The sequence below is a fragment of the Drosophila suzukii genome, chromosome 3, assembly GCF_043229965.1.
Source record: "Drosophila suzukii chromosome 3, CBGP_Dsuzu_IsoJpt1.0, whole genome shotgun sequence".
NCBI classification, from domain to species: Eukaryota; Metazoa; Arthropoda; class Insecta; order Diptera; family Drosophilidae; genus Drosophila; species Drosophila suzukii.
The window spans coordinates 63,120,862-63,139,259 of NC_092082.1; the positions used below are offsets into that span (position 1 = coordinate 63,120,862).

At 40.6% G+C, this 18,398-nt stretch overlaps 1 protein-coding gene and 1 non-coding gene across 2 annotated transcripts in view; both read left to right on the plus strand.

Moving 5' to 3' along the window:
* Nucleotides 1-18,398, plus strand: part of LOC108016263 (ras-like protein family member 10B) — a 42,690-nt gene that overhangs the window by 15,264 nt on the left and 9,028 nt on the right. Inside the window, 2 exon segments of the mRNA XM_070997000.1 lie at nucleotides 7,757-8,308; nucleotides 15,684-15,806. Coding sequence (XP_070853101.1) covers nucleotides 7,940-8,308; nucleotides 15,684-15,806 — 492 coding nt within the window. The 5' untranslated portion in view covers nucleotides 7,757-7,939.
* Nucleotides 8,751-8,823, plus strand: TRNAM-CAU (transfer RNA methionine (anticodon CAU)). Its single transcript has one exon. It is a non-coding gene; the product is annotated as a tRNA-Met (tRNA).

Sequence of the window (18,398 nt, forward strand, 5' to 3'; positions counted from 1 at the left end):
AACCAGGTCAAAACATGACCCCGGCCATTAACGAGGGGATCTTGCCCACGCCCTCCGCAGCGCCAAAACGTTTTAAATTTTTTGCCGCCCTGTGTGTTTTTCCCCCGGTTTCCTGTTCTTCATTTTTTATCTCAGCTGCTGTGAAAATCCGATGAAATATCTACTTAGGCACAAGCACGCGGCATGTGTGTGTGTGTTTAAGGACATTGGGCGTGTCTGTGTGTGGGTGCGTGTTTGCATTGGCATGTGTGACTTGGCATCAACTCGTGCGCAAAACAGTTTAAGAAAATTTCATCTGTCTTGCATTTTAATGATTTAATTTTGCATAAGCTCATAGCGTCGACGTCCTTGCCCCGCCTCTTCCGCTTCCTCTTGCTTATCGGAAGCCAGGATGTGTGGCGCTATCGGGTTTCCCTCGGCTTTCCCTGATTGAGTGACATGTCAGTTGATGACATTAGCCAAAGCCGGCTTGCGTCTAACCGACGTGGGTCAGGCTAATCCGAGGCATTCCCGAATGTCCTGGCAATCAGGATCCTCTCACCTACTTGGCGCAAAGTTTGCCATTCCGGTGTACACAACACGACGCACAATCCTCAAGTGTTGCCATAGTTGGTGGGTCCGTTTGTCGACTCGGCAAACTTTGCAACTGGGGCCCGAGTTCATTATTTCGTTTTCCGCTACAATTTCTCAAAGGATATGCGTAATTTCCGAGCCAAGTGACAGCCGCCTGTTGGGGCAAGGCCCGTGCTCCTGCTAATGATGTCCTTCATGTCAACTGTGAGTTTCGTATTGCTTCCTGCCCGAACGGCCTCCATTCTGCGGGGTGAGGACGCCCTGAACCCAGATGCGACACCCCCATCCAATTCGCACCTTCCGTTGACTTTGGCACGCAAACGAAATGAATCCGGCTCATCAACGTGGAAGTTCTCTGCTGATTTCTGCTGCCTTCACACCCCCAACTTTCGACTCCCCTTTTCCATTTGATTTTTCCGGTGCGTGTCCGAGGCGAGAATTGAGCCTTTTATTCGGATCTCACGTCCACATGTGCCCACTTGTCAACATCCTCTGGGGCCATCCATAGTGGTCCCTTGTTTGGGGTAGGAACAGGTTTTATGATCCGCAATTGCTGTTCCGGCATCCGCATGATTATGCCAACACGTACTGCCATCTTGACGATTGTGAGGAACATGTTCGCAGAGCGTAGAGCGATGGAGTTATTATCCTGTTAGTTCATGGAGCAAGAACAATAACCAAATTATGCTTAATTGGAGCGAAAAAGTTATTCTTGGGTAATTGATGATAATTGGATCACTTTGGAAAGTTCGAATCATTCGATAAGTGGGGTAATATGTTAATAAAGTGTGCCCTTCTCAAATTTCACATTTAAATGGGTTTGATTGTTACGTGCCCACAGTGTTAAATTAAGTGGATAAATATCATCGTGATCTACTTCATTATTTTAAACATTATCTTACGTATAAAATATTAAAGCTCGATATCTCTCTTAAAATATTTAATTTCATGTTAGTATTTATCTGACTGAAATGTCTCAGCCAATCTCTTAGTCAATGTTTTAGTTAAATTTATTAGTCCACAAATCAAAGCTAACAAAAATACGTTCGCCAACTCCTCATTTAAGTTTTGTCATACCGACATCATGTTTTTATATAAATTTCTTGCTCGATAAATGAATATCATATTTAGTGAACGAAATCATCTTCCCAAACACTTCACCTTCATGTTAACTTTTTCTGACAGCTAAGAAACTAGAACCTTTACATGACATTGAGATGTTGGCTCACCTTGGAAGTGATTGACGTGTATTTTACCTAGCGAGTTGCAAGGAAATCAGGAACCATAGAAAATATTTAAAGTCTGGTCGAGTATCTCCACCCTGAGAAGCCCGATCGAAATACTTCTATTCAGAAGTCCAGCACCTCTTCTCGGTTAACTCGTGCGGCTAAAGCCGCTTCCTTCCACTCAATTATATAAAGCTGCAGCTGAGGAGAGCGAATAAATAAAACACGGAATCTCTTGAAATATTGAAAAAGTTTTACCCAAACGGAGATCAAGAACGAGGTGCCTGCAGGGAGGTAGGTGGGTGGTAAACCGAATGCGAATCCATTTGGCGGTGCACTTCGAGCAGAAGTTGAGTCCGAATCGGACAGTGCTAAGTTCCCCACCCAGCTAACCGAAAGCTGGGCGAAATACGGCGGGAAGTAAACTGAATCCGAGGTGGGCTTAAGATGGGCGTGGCAATCGGTTTTCCGGCAGGGGTGGCCACATCTCCATTGCGGTAAGCCCTGCCAAGCACTCGCATATTTGCTGAACACTCAAAACGCGCTCTTACGGCGACAGAGCCACCTCTCAAGGACGCCGGGATAAATGTATGCAAAAGGAAGTCAATCGGCGGAAAACTGTAGTTGCCCCTCCACCCAAACCCACTGCCATATACATATATGTGTGGAGGAGAGCTCTTATTACACGTGCAAACCGAAATCAACGAAATCCAAACACATTGGCAGAGCCTAAGTGTTTTCACCGAGGCGTCTGCAAATATGGATCCAGGATACGGGGAAGATACACCAGGGTCCTCCACAAATGACAATGAGGGAGTTTGCAGAGCTTCAGCTCTTGTTTCTGTATCTTAAAGGAATTTAAATTAAGTTGTTGAAGAACTCTAAGTAAGTTAGGTTACTTTTAAATGTGACTCAGTTCTACAAAGGCAGGAAAAGTGAAAAACGAAATAAGCATAAAAATTCGGTCATTCATTAAGTTGGGATAAAGTCATACACAAAACGTTTTCCCATTTCCTTCTTTTAGTTTCCAAATTTTAGTACAATTACTTTGCAGTCTGAACGTGTATTATATAAAAAGCCACTTTTTCAACGTGGAAAATAAATCCTTCAAAGTTATGCAAGGTATAAAATGGCTAAGAAAGTTGACACTTCTTTTGGCATTATCCCCTTTTCAAATATTTAAATATTAAAAGCTATCCTTTATAGATTCCTTTGCAGCATTTTGGAGTGCCAGAGTGCCTCGTTGGAGTTCCTGTCAAGTAATCCCCGTTAGCCAGTGTAACAAAGGAGGAACCCCAGTCAAAAGGAGTTGGCACTATCTGCCTCCTTCCCCCAGCATGGGTGCGTGTGTGAGTGGGTCCAGTGTGTGTGTGGGGGAACTTCCGCTGTGTACTGGTGTTGGTGATGATGGCGTTGCCATCGCTTCCGGTGCGCTGGCTTAGATAATGCCCCAGCTAAGCAGTGGGCACGGCACGTGACGGGGGGTCCAGAAAGGCAGTGGGTGGGGGTACTGCTATAAGAATGCGGATGGGACCCAGATGCCCGAGACTCTGCGCTCAGATTCCTTGATATCCCTCATCGCAGCTCCACGGGCGATGGCGTTTATTAAGCGCATATAATCGTAAAAAAATTAGCTTGTATGAAATACGCACTGAGGCAGCGGCAGAATCCTGCGTTTAGCTGGCGGGGTAGAACGTGACGGAGGACGAGGGACTGGAGCGGTGTGCTTAAAATGCAAATGACATCAAGTGTAGTGCCTTTCCAGGGAGTCGAGTCATCGCTTTGGCTCCAGCCACGCCGTCCTTTCCCAAGGATTCACTTAAGCGGTTTGATTAAACGACCTGTTTTGCTTTATTCTCGTCATAATTTGAATTAATGTCGGAGCTTAGGGCGCAAATTGTTTTGTTTAGCTAGTTTTGAGCGGATTAGGATGGAAGACCGAGTTTATAATTAAGAAAAGGGTGGCAATCCATTAAAGTCTTATTGCGGAAGGTACGCTGCGGTTCCTATTAGTGGTTGGTTCCTATTGTTCATTTGTAATAATTAAAAGCTTTAGGATTATAAAGAAGGGTAGTCTTTTTTGAACAATTTATGGCATGGACTTGAATTTTTAATTACCACAATTTTAATTGGTAGGCAGTAATGAAAAGTTCTTCAGTTTTATCTATGTATGACCATTTACAAAAATTGTAAAACAGTAGTCAGCATTGTAAAATCCCGAATCAAACACGCTGAGCTCAGTGAAAACATTGATTTGACATCATATCCAACACGGAGCTTACTTTTCCGTTTTCTGTGAACCGACATGAGGTAAATGTTCCCATTCTTGACACAGTTTGTGTACACCCACCGAAATCAATATCCGCCTAGAGCTGCCATTCGCTGCCATCGAGTGTCACACATTTCATTTCCGCCTGTCTACAGGACACGCCCACATATGCAGATTCACACGTCCTTCCTGTCCCCTCATCTGCGGGATACATTCTTTATTCGCCAAATGTCGCAGGAGGTTGCCCCAAATACATAGTTGGTTGACAGGGGATATAGTTGCCACTCCTTTGGCATATTTCTTCGAGGTCCTTCGAGGTCTCTTCCTGTCGGTCCGTACTTTTATTATTCTTTGCAGGCAACTTTGGGGCTGGTTGAAAATGAAAAGCCGAGGCTCGAAGCCCGCCATTAAAATGGGTAAAACTTGTAATTGATTGTCTACTGCTAACGCTTAATTCAGTGCAATCAGAGGGGAGGGGACGGCGCAACTGTGGCAAGTAGCTCAGCAAACAATAAATAAAACAATAAAATTTTAGTGGCACGTAGCATAAAAAGCTCTGGGCGCAAACAAAGACGGCGGAGGAAGTGGGCCTTAAAACAAAGGCCATGAAATGCTCGGAAGTCGAACTCGGACCCGGAAAAGTCGGGAAACTCGAGGCGAACAGGTTGCGTGAGCCTGTCAGCATAAGCAGCGCTGGAAAAGGCTCGAGTGGGTGGGCAGCTAAAAGCATTACAATACACACAGCTGAAAAACACACAATAACTGGGCTACAATTGTCTGGCTTTGATTCCGGGCCCGGGGACGGGCTTGAGCCTTGGAGTGTTGCCAAAAGTGGAAAGTTTTCAATTGCCAGGATTTGTGTCTCCGGGCCACGCCCACACACCTCACCCACCTCAACCTCGGCCTCCGGCACTTGTTTACGTACTTCGTCGCTCGCCGAGAGCGTATCAATCAACTGGGCCACGGGGCGTATGAACAGGGTCTTGGGGCCGGAGACAAAGGCATCCCTCACCACTCCGAGCGCCATAACATGCCCGACCAAATGTGTTTGTCCCAAATTAAATTTACTTCGGCCTCCGGAATCTAATCAAAGTGCTAGGGCTGCCACCGTGAACTAGGGGTTCGATTGGAAAATAAGTTTCCGATTTACGAGGGATATGCAAATTTGCAAGTGGTTTAAGCAATGCTGATTTCTTGCAGCCCTTTCAGGGTCATCTTTTTATACCCGTTACTCGTAGAGTAAAAGGGTATACTAGATTCGTCGGAAAGTATGTAACAGGCAGAAGGAAGCGTTTCCGACCCCACAAAGTATATATATTCTTGATCAGGATCACTAGCCGAGTCGATCTAGCCATGTCCGTCTGTCCGTCTGTCCGTCTGTCCGTCTGTCCGTCTGTCCGTCTGTCTGTCCGTCCGGATGAACGCTGAGATTTGGCGTGCCGATTCCTGAGCTTCTTACGCAGCGCAAGTTTGTTTCAGCACAGTGCCACGCCCACTCTAACGCCCACAAACCGCCCAAAACTGTGGCTCCTACAGTTTTGATGCTAGAATAAAAATTTTAACTGAAATGTATTGTCCTCACCAATACCTATCGATTGACCCAAAAAAAAGTTTGCCACGCCCACTTTAACGCCCACAAACCGCGAAAACCTGTGACGCCCACAATTTTCATGCTAGATAAAAAATTTTAACTGAAATGTATTGGTCTCGTCGATACCTATCGATTGATCCAAAAAAAAGTTTGCCACGCCCACTTTAACGCCCACAAACCGCGAAAACCTGTGACGCCCACAATTTTCATGCTAGATAAAAAATTTTAACTGAAATGTATTGGTCTCGTCGATACCTATCGATTGATCCAAAAAAAAATTTGCCACGCCCACTCTAACGCCCATAACGCTTAAATCGGTATACCTCCGGTAGGTGGCGCATTTTAATCTCGCTTTGCTGCTTGCATATCTCCATATAGCTGAGTAACGGGTATCTGATAGTCGAGGTACTCGACTATAGCGTTCTTCCTTGTTTTTAATAATATTTTTAAAATTTTTACATTAAAGTCTTTGAATGTTTAAACACTTTTTACGTGAGGACCTATACATCTTATGTTAATAATACGATGGTACGGTAAAGAACGTTATATTTCCTTAATTATTTCAAGTATGGAAAAAGAGTTTCAATGTCCGTAAACCTAACATTGAACCAAAAACCCTATAAATCACGATCATTTTGAAAGAATATAACCATTTTCTTAGCTTCAAATACATCCGTGACATCTCGTTTGAACAAACTTAGTTAGAAATATCTTGTACTTTTGTTTCTTCTCACTTAATAAGAATAGCTTAAGTAAATTAAAATGAATTCTAGATGAGGGTGTTTTTAAAACATGACTTATGTAGCAAAAGGGTATCAGCATCTCGACTCTAAGACCTAATCTGGGTCCCGAAATCGCATCTCGGTGTGACTCACGATGGGCCCTGGTTTCTCAGCGGGTTGCCTGGGAGGGCGTCGTTTAAGCCGTGCCCTTGGCGGCCGCTCTCAATCATATCTGATCAAATCAAATCAGCCGCCTCGTCTTGCTCCCGGCGTCCTTATAGCGATACAATACATACGTCCCCAGTTAGGTGTGGGCGTCGTCTCGATGACGCATGATTTTTCGGTAGGTGACTGGGAAGATGTGAAGATGTGGCGATGGATGTGGGCGTTGGGCGGATGCTGAAGCTGGTGCTGATTCCGATGAAGATGTGGGCTATAAATACGCCAACGATGGCTGTCTGGCATTTTTAGCACCCTGTCTCCACGAATTTCGCTCCCGGCATATTTTGCGGTTATTAAATTTATTAAGTTTCCTGCTCGGCGGGGGCGCTGAGTGGACCGATGATGGATGATAGATGAAGCTGTTGGCAGATGTCTAACTAATTAAGAGGAGGCGCAAAGTGTTGAGGGTGCTGCGCCTAAAAGCCCCAAAAACGACTTCTGGGCAATTTAAAAGAACTTTAACGAGCATTCAAAACCTAAAAGTGGCGTTAATCAAGCCCCAATCTCATTTTTCGAAACTTTTCTAATTATAAATCTGTTCTGGTGTAATTTACAAGCGGTCCACCCGCAAACGAAATTCTCGGAACGAAAAACACAATTGCCCAACATTTTTCACGCCCCACTTAATGTTTTTCTTTTTGTGTGCTTTTTTCCGTTTTCTGAAAAATAGGCAGTAAGAAAATGCGCCCTCGGCGAAAACGAGAGCCAGAAATCAACTTCCGTTGTGCAGCGGAAGTGAAATGTGAAATTTGAAATTTATTATTGGCAATGCAAAGAGACCCGGAGGAGAAACAAGGAAAACCGGAAGGGGATGGGGAAGGGCCAAACAATATTTATGTTATTAAACTGAAATCAATGTGCAATATCCGCTGGCGACTCAATAAATTTAGTTAGCCGAATTCAGGCTGATTGGCACGAAATCATTTTGGGGCGATTTTTCGCCGTCACTTTTCCAATTTATTTCACTGCCACTGATTTGTGTTCATTTCAATGTAGCTGCCAGATTGTTTGGGAAAGCCATTTAAGTTATAATCTTGCGTTTCAATCGAATCAAAATTAATGTTCCAAAGATACATGGTTTAAAATAGATGCATTCAATTACTTTTATCCTTTAATGTACTTATGAAAACATAAACATTTTCTTCTCTTTCAGCCAGTTTTATGAAATCCATATAGCAATAATTGCAACTAATTTCGAAGCTTGCTGCCTGGCTTTGAGTTTGCTTCAACCCTCGACCTTTACTTCTATCCCCCCAATTCCGCTAAATCAGTCAAGCTGGCGTCGTTCAAGCAGAAAAATAACAATAATACTATAAGCAATTACAATAACAATATAATGTGGAGTAGTACTATATCGCCAACCAACTCTAAGAAACTATTGATCGGTAGCACACGAAGCGTTGATTATGTCGGTGATAGTGCGAGGACCGCAGCAGGCAATATCAAAACAGGAGCAGCAGCATCAGCAGCAGCAGCAGCAGGAGCCAAAGGATCAAAAGCCAAAGCCACCGCCATCGCAGCCACAGCCGCAGCAGCAGCGAACACAACCAAGATCTCAATTGAAATGGAGCTTCATATACAGAATAAGTGCATTTCGGCATAGCGCATCACTCTGGAGGGTGGTGCGGAGCCGCCATGGCTGCAGGGCCCCCTTAAAGCCGCATTTTTGGGGGCTACTGGGGTCGGCAAAACAAGTATACTACAGGTGAGTCAAAATGTATCGTCCGTTTAAGGGGGGCGAAAAAAGAATGTGCCCTCCTGCCAATTATGTATATAGCATAGCTCCAAAGTTTATTCAATCAAACGTCCAATCAGCATGTATTTCTATGGTTGGGTATTATCTCGGATTTTAAAGGCCTTCAAAGCATCGTCAAAAATAAAGCAACTCTGCTGAATTGCATGTCTGAAATACAAAAGAAAAATTTAAACATGTTAGTATATTGGTCCTTCTGTACATTATACGATAATACTTATAATTCCTTGAAAGCCAAATCATCAAAAAAGAGAATTTTGTAAAATTCCTGGGGTTGTTTCTGAGACTACACATGAAAGGTGACTTCTTATCTCCGCATTCCATGGGGTAGTCGTTTTTCAAATTTAGATCTGTTACCTGGCTGATAAGGTGATTCAGAGCACCCTAATTCAAGGCCTCGGTGGCGCAGTTGGCAGCGCGTAAGTCTCATAATCTTAAGGTCGTGAGTTCGAGCCTCACCCGGGGCATAATTTTTTGTTGGTCCATATATTTTTTGTAGGTTAAGAAATAAATATTTTGTTTTGACTTTATAAATTAAAGAACGATATTTCATTTAAATTGAAGCAAAAAATTTATGTTTATAAGGTTTTTAGCAATTTTTCAGAATAACTTTACAGTAAGGGCTAGTAAACTTAACAAAATAACAAGAAAAGAAGCCAGCTTGAGCAAGCCCAAGTTTAGATACCCTTGCAGGTCATTTCTATGTGAGCAATGTTTGTACAGAGCTTTCGGATTTTTAAAAAACTAAATAATTATTTATTATTATAATAATTACAGAAACATAAAGATAAAGTTACATTTCAATTTACTAGAGCATGTCATGTTTTGCCCAATAAGTAAAGTAGTCCGATTTTTGTTAAATTGTATTCGTAATTTTGAAATAATAAATACAACTATATACCGGCGCAAAAGTAAATATGATCAAATATAACGAAGCTTAAATAATTTTCGTGGTTTTTTCCCATTAACTATCAGATTGTTCCTATGACAGCTATATGATCCGATTTTTTAAATTTAATTCGAAATTCTAAAATATTAAACAATGATTAATTATTCCCAAGAGTAGAAGAAAATATTAAAAAAAAAACCAAAACTTTAATTAAGTAAATGTTCTTTTATTATGTGTATACCCTTGCTTTTTCTATCATTCTTATGAAAGCTATAGGATTTACTTGTCTGACTAAAATTATTATACCCTCTGCAAAGTATATGCAAGTTGGAACATTTGGAAAATAACTTAAGCTATATTTACTTGTGTATTCAAAGTGTAAAAAAACCAGACAACAGGCTAAGAAAGTTACATACGAATATTAGTAAGCCTTTCTAAGCAAAAGTCCCTTATAACAGTCTTTCAATTGATAAGCGAAACCAACAATCAATTTGAGCCAAACCTTATTAAAACACCCGGCAAAATAAATTTGTGTCAATTTCAAAAGATCAAAGTGCATCTACCGGACATCGCATCTAATTGATGTAATTAATACGGAATCACCAATGATAATTTAAATGTTTGTTAAGTGCGTTTCAGCTTTGTAATGCAATTAAAATTAATGACTGTAATCATCGTTAGTCCCATCCGATCCAATCGTCAGCAGCATAGAAAGGGTCCTCGCTGCCCAGTCGCATTAATTAATTTTTCAATAATAAATTGCATTTTCAATTAACACAATTCCTGATTAAAAGTTTCGCCAATACACGCAAAACGGTAAATCCGGGGATGATGGAGCGCTGCAGAGATGCAAACGCTGCACTTTTCATGCCCCAACTTGGCTTTAAATTATTAATGGGCAGCGGGCGACCCCGATGAAAGCTGAAAAGTTTAGCGGCAAACTTTTTAATAGACCAGTCCCATGGCAGCTGGCTCTCATCGCCGATGTTTAGCGCCCCATCCACCTAAAGGACCATCCACCTCCATCTCCACCCGGGACCCACATCCTCCAGGTCCTTCACACTCCTTCCCGGGACCTGCTAATTGCATTTGTGTGCGTGTGGGAGCCTCGTTAATTTGATTTGCGCTTCGCATCGCATCGTATCTTTTGTGGTTTATCTTTTGTAATTAGACAATGGCAAGGCACAGAGCTAGAATGCCTCATATGTGTTTAGCTGGGTTCCTGCCCTTGCGAGTGGGTATATCAGCCATGTGGGTCAGTGTGATGCGATGGCCTTTTGACGTTTCCTGGCTGAGTGGATTTATTGTGCGAGAAAGTAAAAACTACCTATCTGGTCAGCACATATCTCGCAAAGTTGAAAGACATACGAGTACATGTCCAACAGTGGATTAACCCATATTTGACAGTGGCTTATACGTACAACTCCATATATAAGTTTGTCCATATATAAGTTTGTCGATTTGTAGCAAGTGTAACAAAAGAATGAAAGTCCTCTATTTATATGTTTTGACAAAATCACAATTTGAATGTAAGCAAATAGTTATGAGTCATCATTTTATTGGAGACTGGAAATATGATTACCATTTAAAATTGGATTGTTGCTAATTGAAAGTTATCACCTTCTATCAAGTCAATACAAAATCGTTATTAAAAAAATGTAACTAACCATCTGCAGAAAAATCCTTGGTTCTATCGATTCTTCTTTGAATCAATTGGTTCACCAAACGAGTAACTAATAAATGCATTTGTTTTTATTAAAGAGTTATTTTAAAAGGTAGGTAAAAGCAAACAACATTGAAGAGCTTAATTAAATTGCCCCGATAAACAATACAATTTTTTTTACAATTTTTCAATTAAGTTCAGACAAAGGTAAACAAATTCTTTTCAGTATACCTTGGTAAGAGAATGTTATTTTCTTTAAAAAAATAAAAAGGAAATTATAGAAATAAAATCAATAAAATAAGCTTTATGAAAGAAAATGGCTTCAAATTTATATGAAATAAAAAATCATACCTGCAGCCATTGGATGTCCTTAGACCTCGTACACTAAATAAGAAGCAAACATTATATCTGACAGTTTATAGCTCGTACAGCAACTTCTTTTCGCCGAACCATAGGAAATTATCCTCAGAAAGAGTATTAGCTTCGTCGAGGATACCCTCTGCCAGCAACCACGCCCCCGCCTTTCACCTCTCGCTCGGCAAATTCAATTAACTGCAGTTGGCAGTTGCGAGTTGGCCGCTTTGCCATTTGCTTTCCCGCTGCGCTCTCCATTATTTCCATACGTGTGTTTGTGTGTGCTCTACAGCTGCGTTTAATTTCCACGAGCGCGAGTGTGTGTCAATGGCTTTTAGGACCGCTTTCCCATGAACCCCGAACCCGAACCCCCGCCCTTCTCCGAACTCAGCTGTCCAACATCCGGCATTATCCTTTCTCGGTTCCCGTTGGGCGCCTTTTATTGGATGTAATGCGAGATTTGTGCATTTTTATGGCATTTTAAGCACTGCAAAATCAATTACGTCCTGTTTAATGGCTGTTTGCGGTCAAGCTGTCAAGGGAACCCGTTTACGCGGTGGGAAGCTGAGCACCCAACCTCAAACATTTTATTGCTGGGTAAATGTAACAGGCGTGTAAACGAAAAATGCGAATCCAAATCACATAATTGTTATAACAGTATAAAATAAATTGGGGCACTCGGCCTTGTCTTTTTTTCCAGCCGAAGAGACAAACATTTTTAAACGAAAAAACATCTTCGCCTTTTAATAAAAAGCAATTATAACTCGGCCATGACCCCAAGTTATTTATGTTTTTCCAACAAATTGGAAAAACGAAAACTTTGGCTTAAGCTGAAACCACGAATTGGTTTTTTCTATCGAGTTTCGTCGACCTCTACAGCTCACTTTATAATGTTAAAACATTGTTTTTCTTAATATGGGTTCCTAAATAATTGATTTAAAAATTATAAGCAATACAATTGGTTAGGTCCGACATCAATATCTAACAGACATATTTAGTTTTAAAGGTTTTTAGCTGTCTAATATTTTTGGTAAAATGCAATAAGTTTAAGGCCTACGGTGACCTAAATATTATGTCATACGTAACCTAAAAAGTAGCGCAAAAAGTACTAAAAATAAAGTTTTGAACTTTTAGTCCATTTTTAGTTTATTCGGTCATGCATGACCTAACGTTTTGTTTATCATTTTTCTGAGTGAGGAAACTATATTTCTTCAAAAACCAGTTTTAGTTAATAAAATATTTGGAGAACTATAAATCTATAAGTAAGTTACATAAACTTTTTTTTAAATAAAAAATGATTTTGTTTTTGTTTTTTAATAAGTTGATAAAAACTTCACTAAAAAATTGCACCTAATGTTGTTTTCTTACATTTTTGTTGCCCTTAACAATATCCAATCAAAAGTTGGTCGCCATAGGGCTTCGCGGACTTAAGGCCGGCTTTTGGCTTTTTCGCCCCACTGTGCGTTCGCATGAACGCTGAGTTTTCGAAAACTATAAAAGCAAGGCTGGAAGATTCTAGAGGTTCATGTGAGTTTATTTCAGCAGGGTGCCACGCCCACACGCCCGAAAAGCTCCCACATTTTTTGAGATTATAGTAAAAGGGATTTTGTTTTGATTATAAATATCCATAAAAAGTTATAAACAAATAAAGAAATAAACGCTTGGGAACAGTCGCTTTGCTACTAGCATATCTCCATCTCCCTCACACTCCCTTAGTAAGTCAGTGTCTGGTAATGTTTTACCTAGTTACTTTGTCGGAGTAAAAGTCAAATGACAGTAAAAGGAAGTGAAGTTACACATTAAACAGGACTTTGGCACTCATTCTTAACTTAACTTTAATCCATGTATCCGCTCGTTTAAATGGACGCCAACATTTTCGAATAAACTGCGCTAATTCCAGCAGATAAACGCGGGAAATAAAACGCAGTGCATCATACCAATAAAAAGTGCGCCATGAATATCTATTTGGGTAAATTTGGAAAAGCTGCTCGGATCCCCGGCGTGCTTATTTATGTGGCAGATAATGTGCCGCACTTTATGGGGCAGCAGGAGCATAAAGAGGCGCAAAGCCGGCCACGACAACGGCAACGACCGGAGGAGCAAGGACACGGAGCTGGATGCTGGGGGTCGGAAAATGGAAACAGGACCTGGCGACCACGGAGCAGACCATCAATGTCATTTCTTATTCAATTACCAGTTCAATAAAAATAAAACTCAATGATATGCGGCGCTGGGACATAAAAGCGATGCGATGTGAATCGATGTCATGCCAAGCGCCGCGATCTGACCCCTTTGCCACGCCCCCACGCGACCTCCGCCTTTCTTTTCCCCGGGGAAAGTGACTGTGCAGTGTGTAATTTAAAAAAGTCTGCTCCAAAGTCATTCCTCCTTTTAGGCCAAGCAGCGGCGACATTTTCGCTCTCCCCAACGCGGCCACTTCCGTTTCCGGTGGTTGGCCTGCTTGGATCCTTTTTGGTGCCCCCTAATTGAATATAGTGTGCATAAATTGCATCTGATTTCATTGCAGTGACAACAATGGGTATGCTGATTGGCAGAATAGAATTTGCATTTTTATGAGACGAGTGGGGGAAGTGAGGCCCCAAATGATTTTCACTTGACTTTGTTATTAGCGCATCTCATCACACATAAGCACTGAGGAAATCATTCTTAAGTTGTACCATCTCGAAAGCTTTTAGGGAACTTAGTAGGATAAGATATAGCAATCTATTAAACTCATTTATTTAATATGTGAGAGTTTCCAGTCTATAATCTTGAACAAAATCACATTGCAACCTTGCATACTTACTCTTAATATATACCGGAATTTTCTTTTGAGATTAGAGTACTTTTTTTCTCTGTGTGTATACAATCAGGAAAATCGTGATTTGGCAATCCGTTCGATGGCTTCTTGGTGCGACAAGGCATCACTTTAAAGTGCAATCAGGCGTTAAATATCCTTTGAGCCAGTCACTCACTCAGCTCATGCATTGAGACCCACAGCGAGTCCCACATCCAGCCGGCCACATCCAAAATCTTCCCCAAGTCGCCCCCATTTCCCCTCTTTCATTACCATTTATCTCTTTTCAAATTGTATTTTATATCTCCATCGGCCTTGGCTTTATTTTTAGGATGCTTCGGCAACTCCGTCTCCCTGATCCCGGACCCCAGAGTAAATCCCAGTTAGAGAGTGAGGAGACTTGGCTGAAAAGGCTGCGGGTTAATGGGGTCATTTCGACCACGGCGGGGTGATATCCAAAAAAGTCCAGCGTGAGCGTTATGAGCTTTGGATTAGAGTTATGGCTCGTTACAGAAGCTTAAAAGAGCTAGTGAAGCGCATCATTAGGGATCTGAAATTTATTAATAAATTAAAGCGAAAGTTGAGGATTACGTGGCCTTGATTGAAAAGTGTTTAGAGTTTATTGAAAGAATATATTGCTGATTGAAATAGCTTAAAGTGAAGGTGACACTGTGCAACAATTTGTGGGGCTTGGGGTAACCGCCATTTTGACTTCAAAACACGAAAGAACTTATTGAAACCAGTTACTCGTTTGGATACTAAAACGATGTTTAAATTAGCTAAAATAATTCCAGTTACCATATTTTTGTATGATTTTTAATATATATTAATATATTATTTGACTTAAAGGGAGTTTGTTATATTTTGTATCTGAAAGACTAAGTCTTTAGTTTTTAATAGCCGAACTGCGCTAAGAATTTCCGTGTTGCTCTGTGTAATTCAAACATTTGCGGATACTTTCTAAACCTTATTCTATTGATATTTAATTTAGGAAATACTTTCTATTTTTAGCCAGTTGCTGAAATATGTACTCTAAGTTGCTTAGAATTTAAACAGCACAGCTCTTAAAGGCCTGCTAAATTGATCTAAATGGGATTTTAAACCTCCCTAACCGAAGTCATATTTAATTACATTTTTCTAAAGTCAATTCTACGCTCCGCTGCACATATAGCTCATATAGCCATTACCCAGCGACTCGTGTGCTGTTTATTTCCCTTTTCAGTGCTTTTATGATTACATGGCCGGGGAGAGCGTAAAATCCAAAGCATACATTTAAGCGCTTACAATTTTAATAAGCTGAAAATGTCCATGAAATATGTGTGGCTGTTTTTGTGAGATTTAGCCGGCCAAAGGACCCCATGCCAAAGCTCTGAGCGCATATTTAAAATGTTTGCTCAACATAGAAACAGAAAAAGCAAGAAGCGGGCACAGAGCAAAGAAAGCTGAAAAATATTAGCTTTGCTTTTGGGCAGGGTTTTTAAGGAGCCAAAAGATTTGCCGATGGAAAATTCATTTTTATGTTCATTGGCCTCCCACGTGCCTCGTGCGAAATATCTTACAATCATAATAATATTTAATTTTCGCATTCATGTGACTGACGGTGCTCTTTCGTGCTTATTTACAGCAATTTTTCTACCATGACTTTCCCAGCACTCATCAGACGACAACGCATCGCAAGATTTACAAAAACTGTCTGGTCTGCGACACCTGCATACGTGAGCTGATGGTACTGGACGTTCCGCCCCAGGTGAGTGAGCACATCCCCCTGACAGCCCAAGCCCGCCATAAATCCCTCCCGGAGCCACAGCCCCTGCCACAATTTCTAACTTTTCCATAATTTAGTTAAAAGTTTCCCACTGTCAGGGCGCGTCTGTAGTGGGGAATTTTGTGAAAATATGTACAAACTATTTTTATGCAATTTTCCAGTGAATTTCATGGTGCTGATATATTAGAAAATGCTCCGTCTTTGCGCCCGCTGGCCGTAATAAATTGCTAAATAATCTAAATTGGCCCACAGATGCAATCTGCCGCCCGTCTTCGTCCGGCATAAATATTAACCTGAAGACACTTTAAGTCCTCTGCGATGTGTTCCTGTTACTGAGCCTGCTGTCGGTGCTGTCTAGACTCGAACTGGTACCTTCTGCAATTTCATTACATTACGGGCTGCGCAGTATTCCTTCCATATTTCACAGAATATACCCTGGCAAAGGGTATATTATTTTCTTAGGATGCTGGGACATCAATAAAAAATCTTTAGCTAGTCAAAGGATCATTTAGTACATGATTTATCAAGTCATTATTATTTACAAACCATCTACAATACTTTGAGTTTGATTAATTAAATATAACCGAGTTTGATCAACTTCTTATGTATCGATTTGTAAGCAAGAGTGAGTTTAATTCAAATTGGTACCCCTTTATCAATATAAGCAATTGAACAATTAACTTTTTAGTTATGCTAAAAAAGTATAGGGTATGTAAACTTCAGCTTGACGATGTAATCTTTTTTGTTTTTAATAATCACCGCTCCAAAAGCGCCTTGAGCAACAGTTTACAACAACCCAGAAAACGAGCAGCCACAACACCAAATGGCGCTACTCCTGATGTTGCCTCGGGAAAACTTTCTTGTGGGTTACATTTTTTCGTTATTCGGTATTTTTGCATAACACTTTGGGCACGGAAAGAATGTTCAACGAACCGGCACAATTTTTAAATCGGAACACTCGATTTAATTTGTGTCGGGAGAAACTTCAAAGGTGGGAAGATAAAATAAAAATCTAATAAACAAATTTAATCGGAATTGAAATATATGTATGGTACTGCACATGCCTGGGTTTATAAATATCAAATTTAAGAAAGTGTATTTTATATAAGCACTAGCTTGTATTTGTATTTCATAAGAGCCCTTTAAATCAATTACCAAATTGATAACTAATTTTCTGTAGTAATGTAACTTCCATGTAAAATCAAATAATCGCTACCAAAAACTAAATTTTAAATTGCTTTCTTATTCAGTTCCCAAAAGTAAGTGTCCATGGAAGCATTGTAAATATTTTTAAAAATTCGACAATTAAAAACTTTTTTTGAAAGGCATGCGATATTTCTGCGAGCTGCCAATATTTTCCGTCCATCTGCGCGCTCTGTTAACTTTATTGAAGCCCCATTTGCGCCAATAAAAGTGGGGGCCAATATGAATTTATAAATTCAGGTGCACGCCAGTCGCCATCAACGATAGCCGATGGTGAGTTGGATAGTATCAATTTTTAACTGCCTCGTGTTGTCGAATTGTCCCAGAGCAACAATATTGCCCAATTATGGCTGGCCATAAAGTTTGGCACCGTGTAAATATTTTCATCCGTTTATCTTGTAATTGCAGTTGGCTATGTAAAAAGCTCCGAGGCTAGGAATTCCCATTTTCCTGTTTACGACTTCCATTCCTTCCGTTTTTAGACCTTCGACTTGGCAGTAGACTTTGGCAATTAGGGACTAGTTTTGCCAGACCACAAATCACAAACTGACTCCGAAAATGCTGAAAGCATTCCACAGCCACGGCCCCCACTGTCTTACATCTCACTATTCGGACATCCTTCCATACCACCGCTTTTTGTCTTCTGGTCTGCCACGTTTAACTATCGTAAAATATTTATGGAACACACTCTGAACAAGGCCAGTTGCTGTTTGGCTTTCCCCTTGGCCTTCGGGGATATGCAAAGCTTGAGTACCCAGTGAAAAGATGATTCTTTTAGGTCACTAAAGAATATAGTACCCTTGTAGAAAGTGCATTTTAAATGCTCAAGATTGCTGACTATGACTGGTTAATATTTTAATATGATACTTTTATTGGATAGTTTGGCTCTGATGAATTTAATCATACCTTTGCTTTACTTTAATAGTTGACATTAGTCTGTAAAAGGTTCATTATTATACTGCATTACGGAACTGAATTTTGCTATAAAAGTGTGACCCCATGTTACCATCCAAACTGATTTCTCAATTGTTAAAGTATTTATAGTTCGGCAATAAAAGAATTCTATTCATTCTATGCAACTTTAAGAAGTTCACAAGTTCTTCATGGTACTTTAAACACATAGTAACAACTTAACTAAAACAAGGAAGAACGCTATAGTCGAGTACCTCGACTATCAGATACCCGTTACTCAGCTATATGAAGATATGCAAGCAGCAAAGCGAGATTAAAATGCGCCACCTACCGGCGGTATACAGATTTAAGCGTTATGGGCGTTAGAGTGGGCGTGGCAAATTTTTTTTTGGAGCAATCGATAGGTATCGACGAGACCAATACATTTCAGTTAAAATTTTTTATCTAGCATGAAAATTG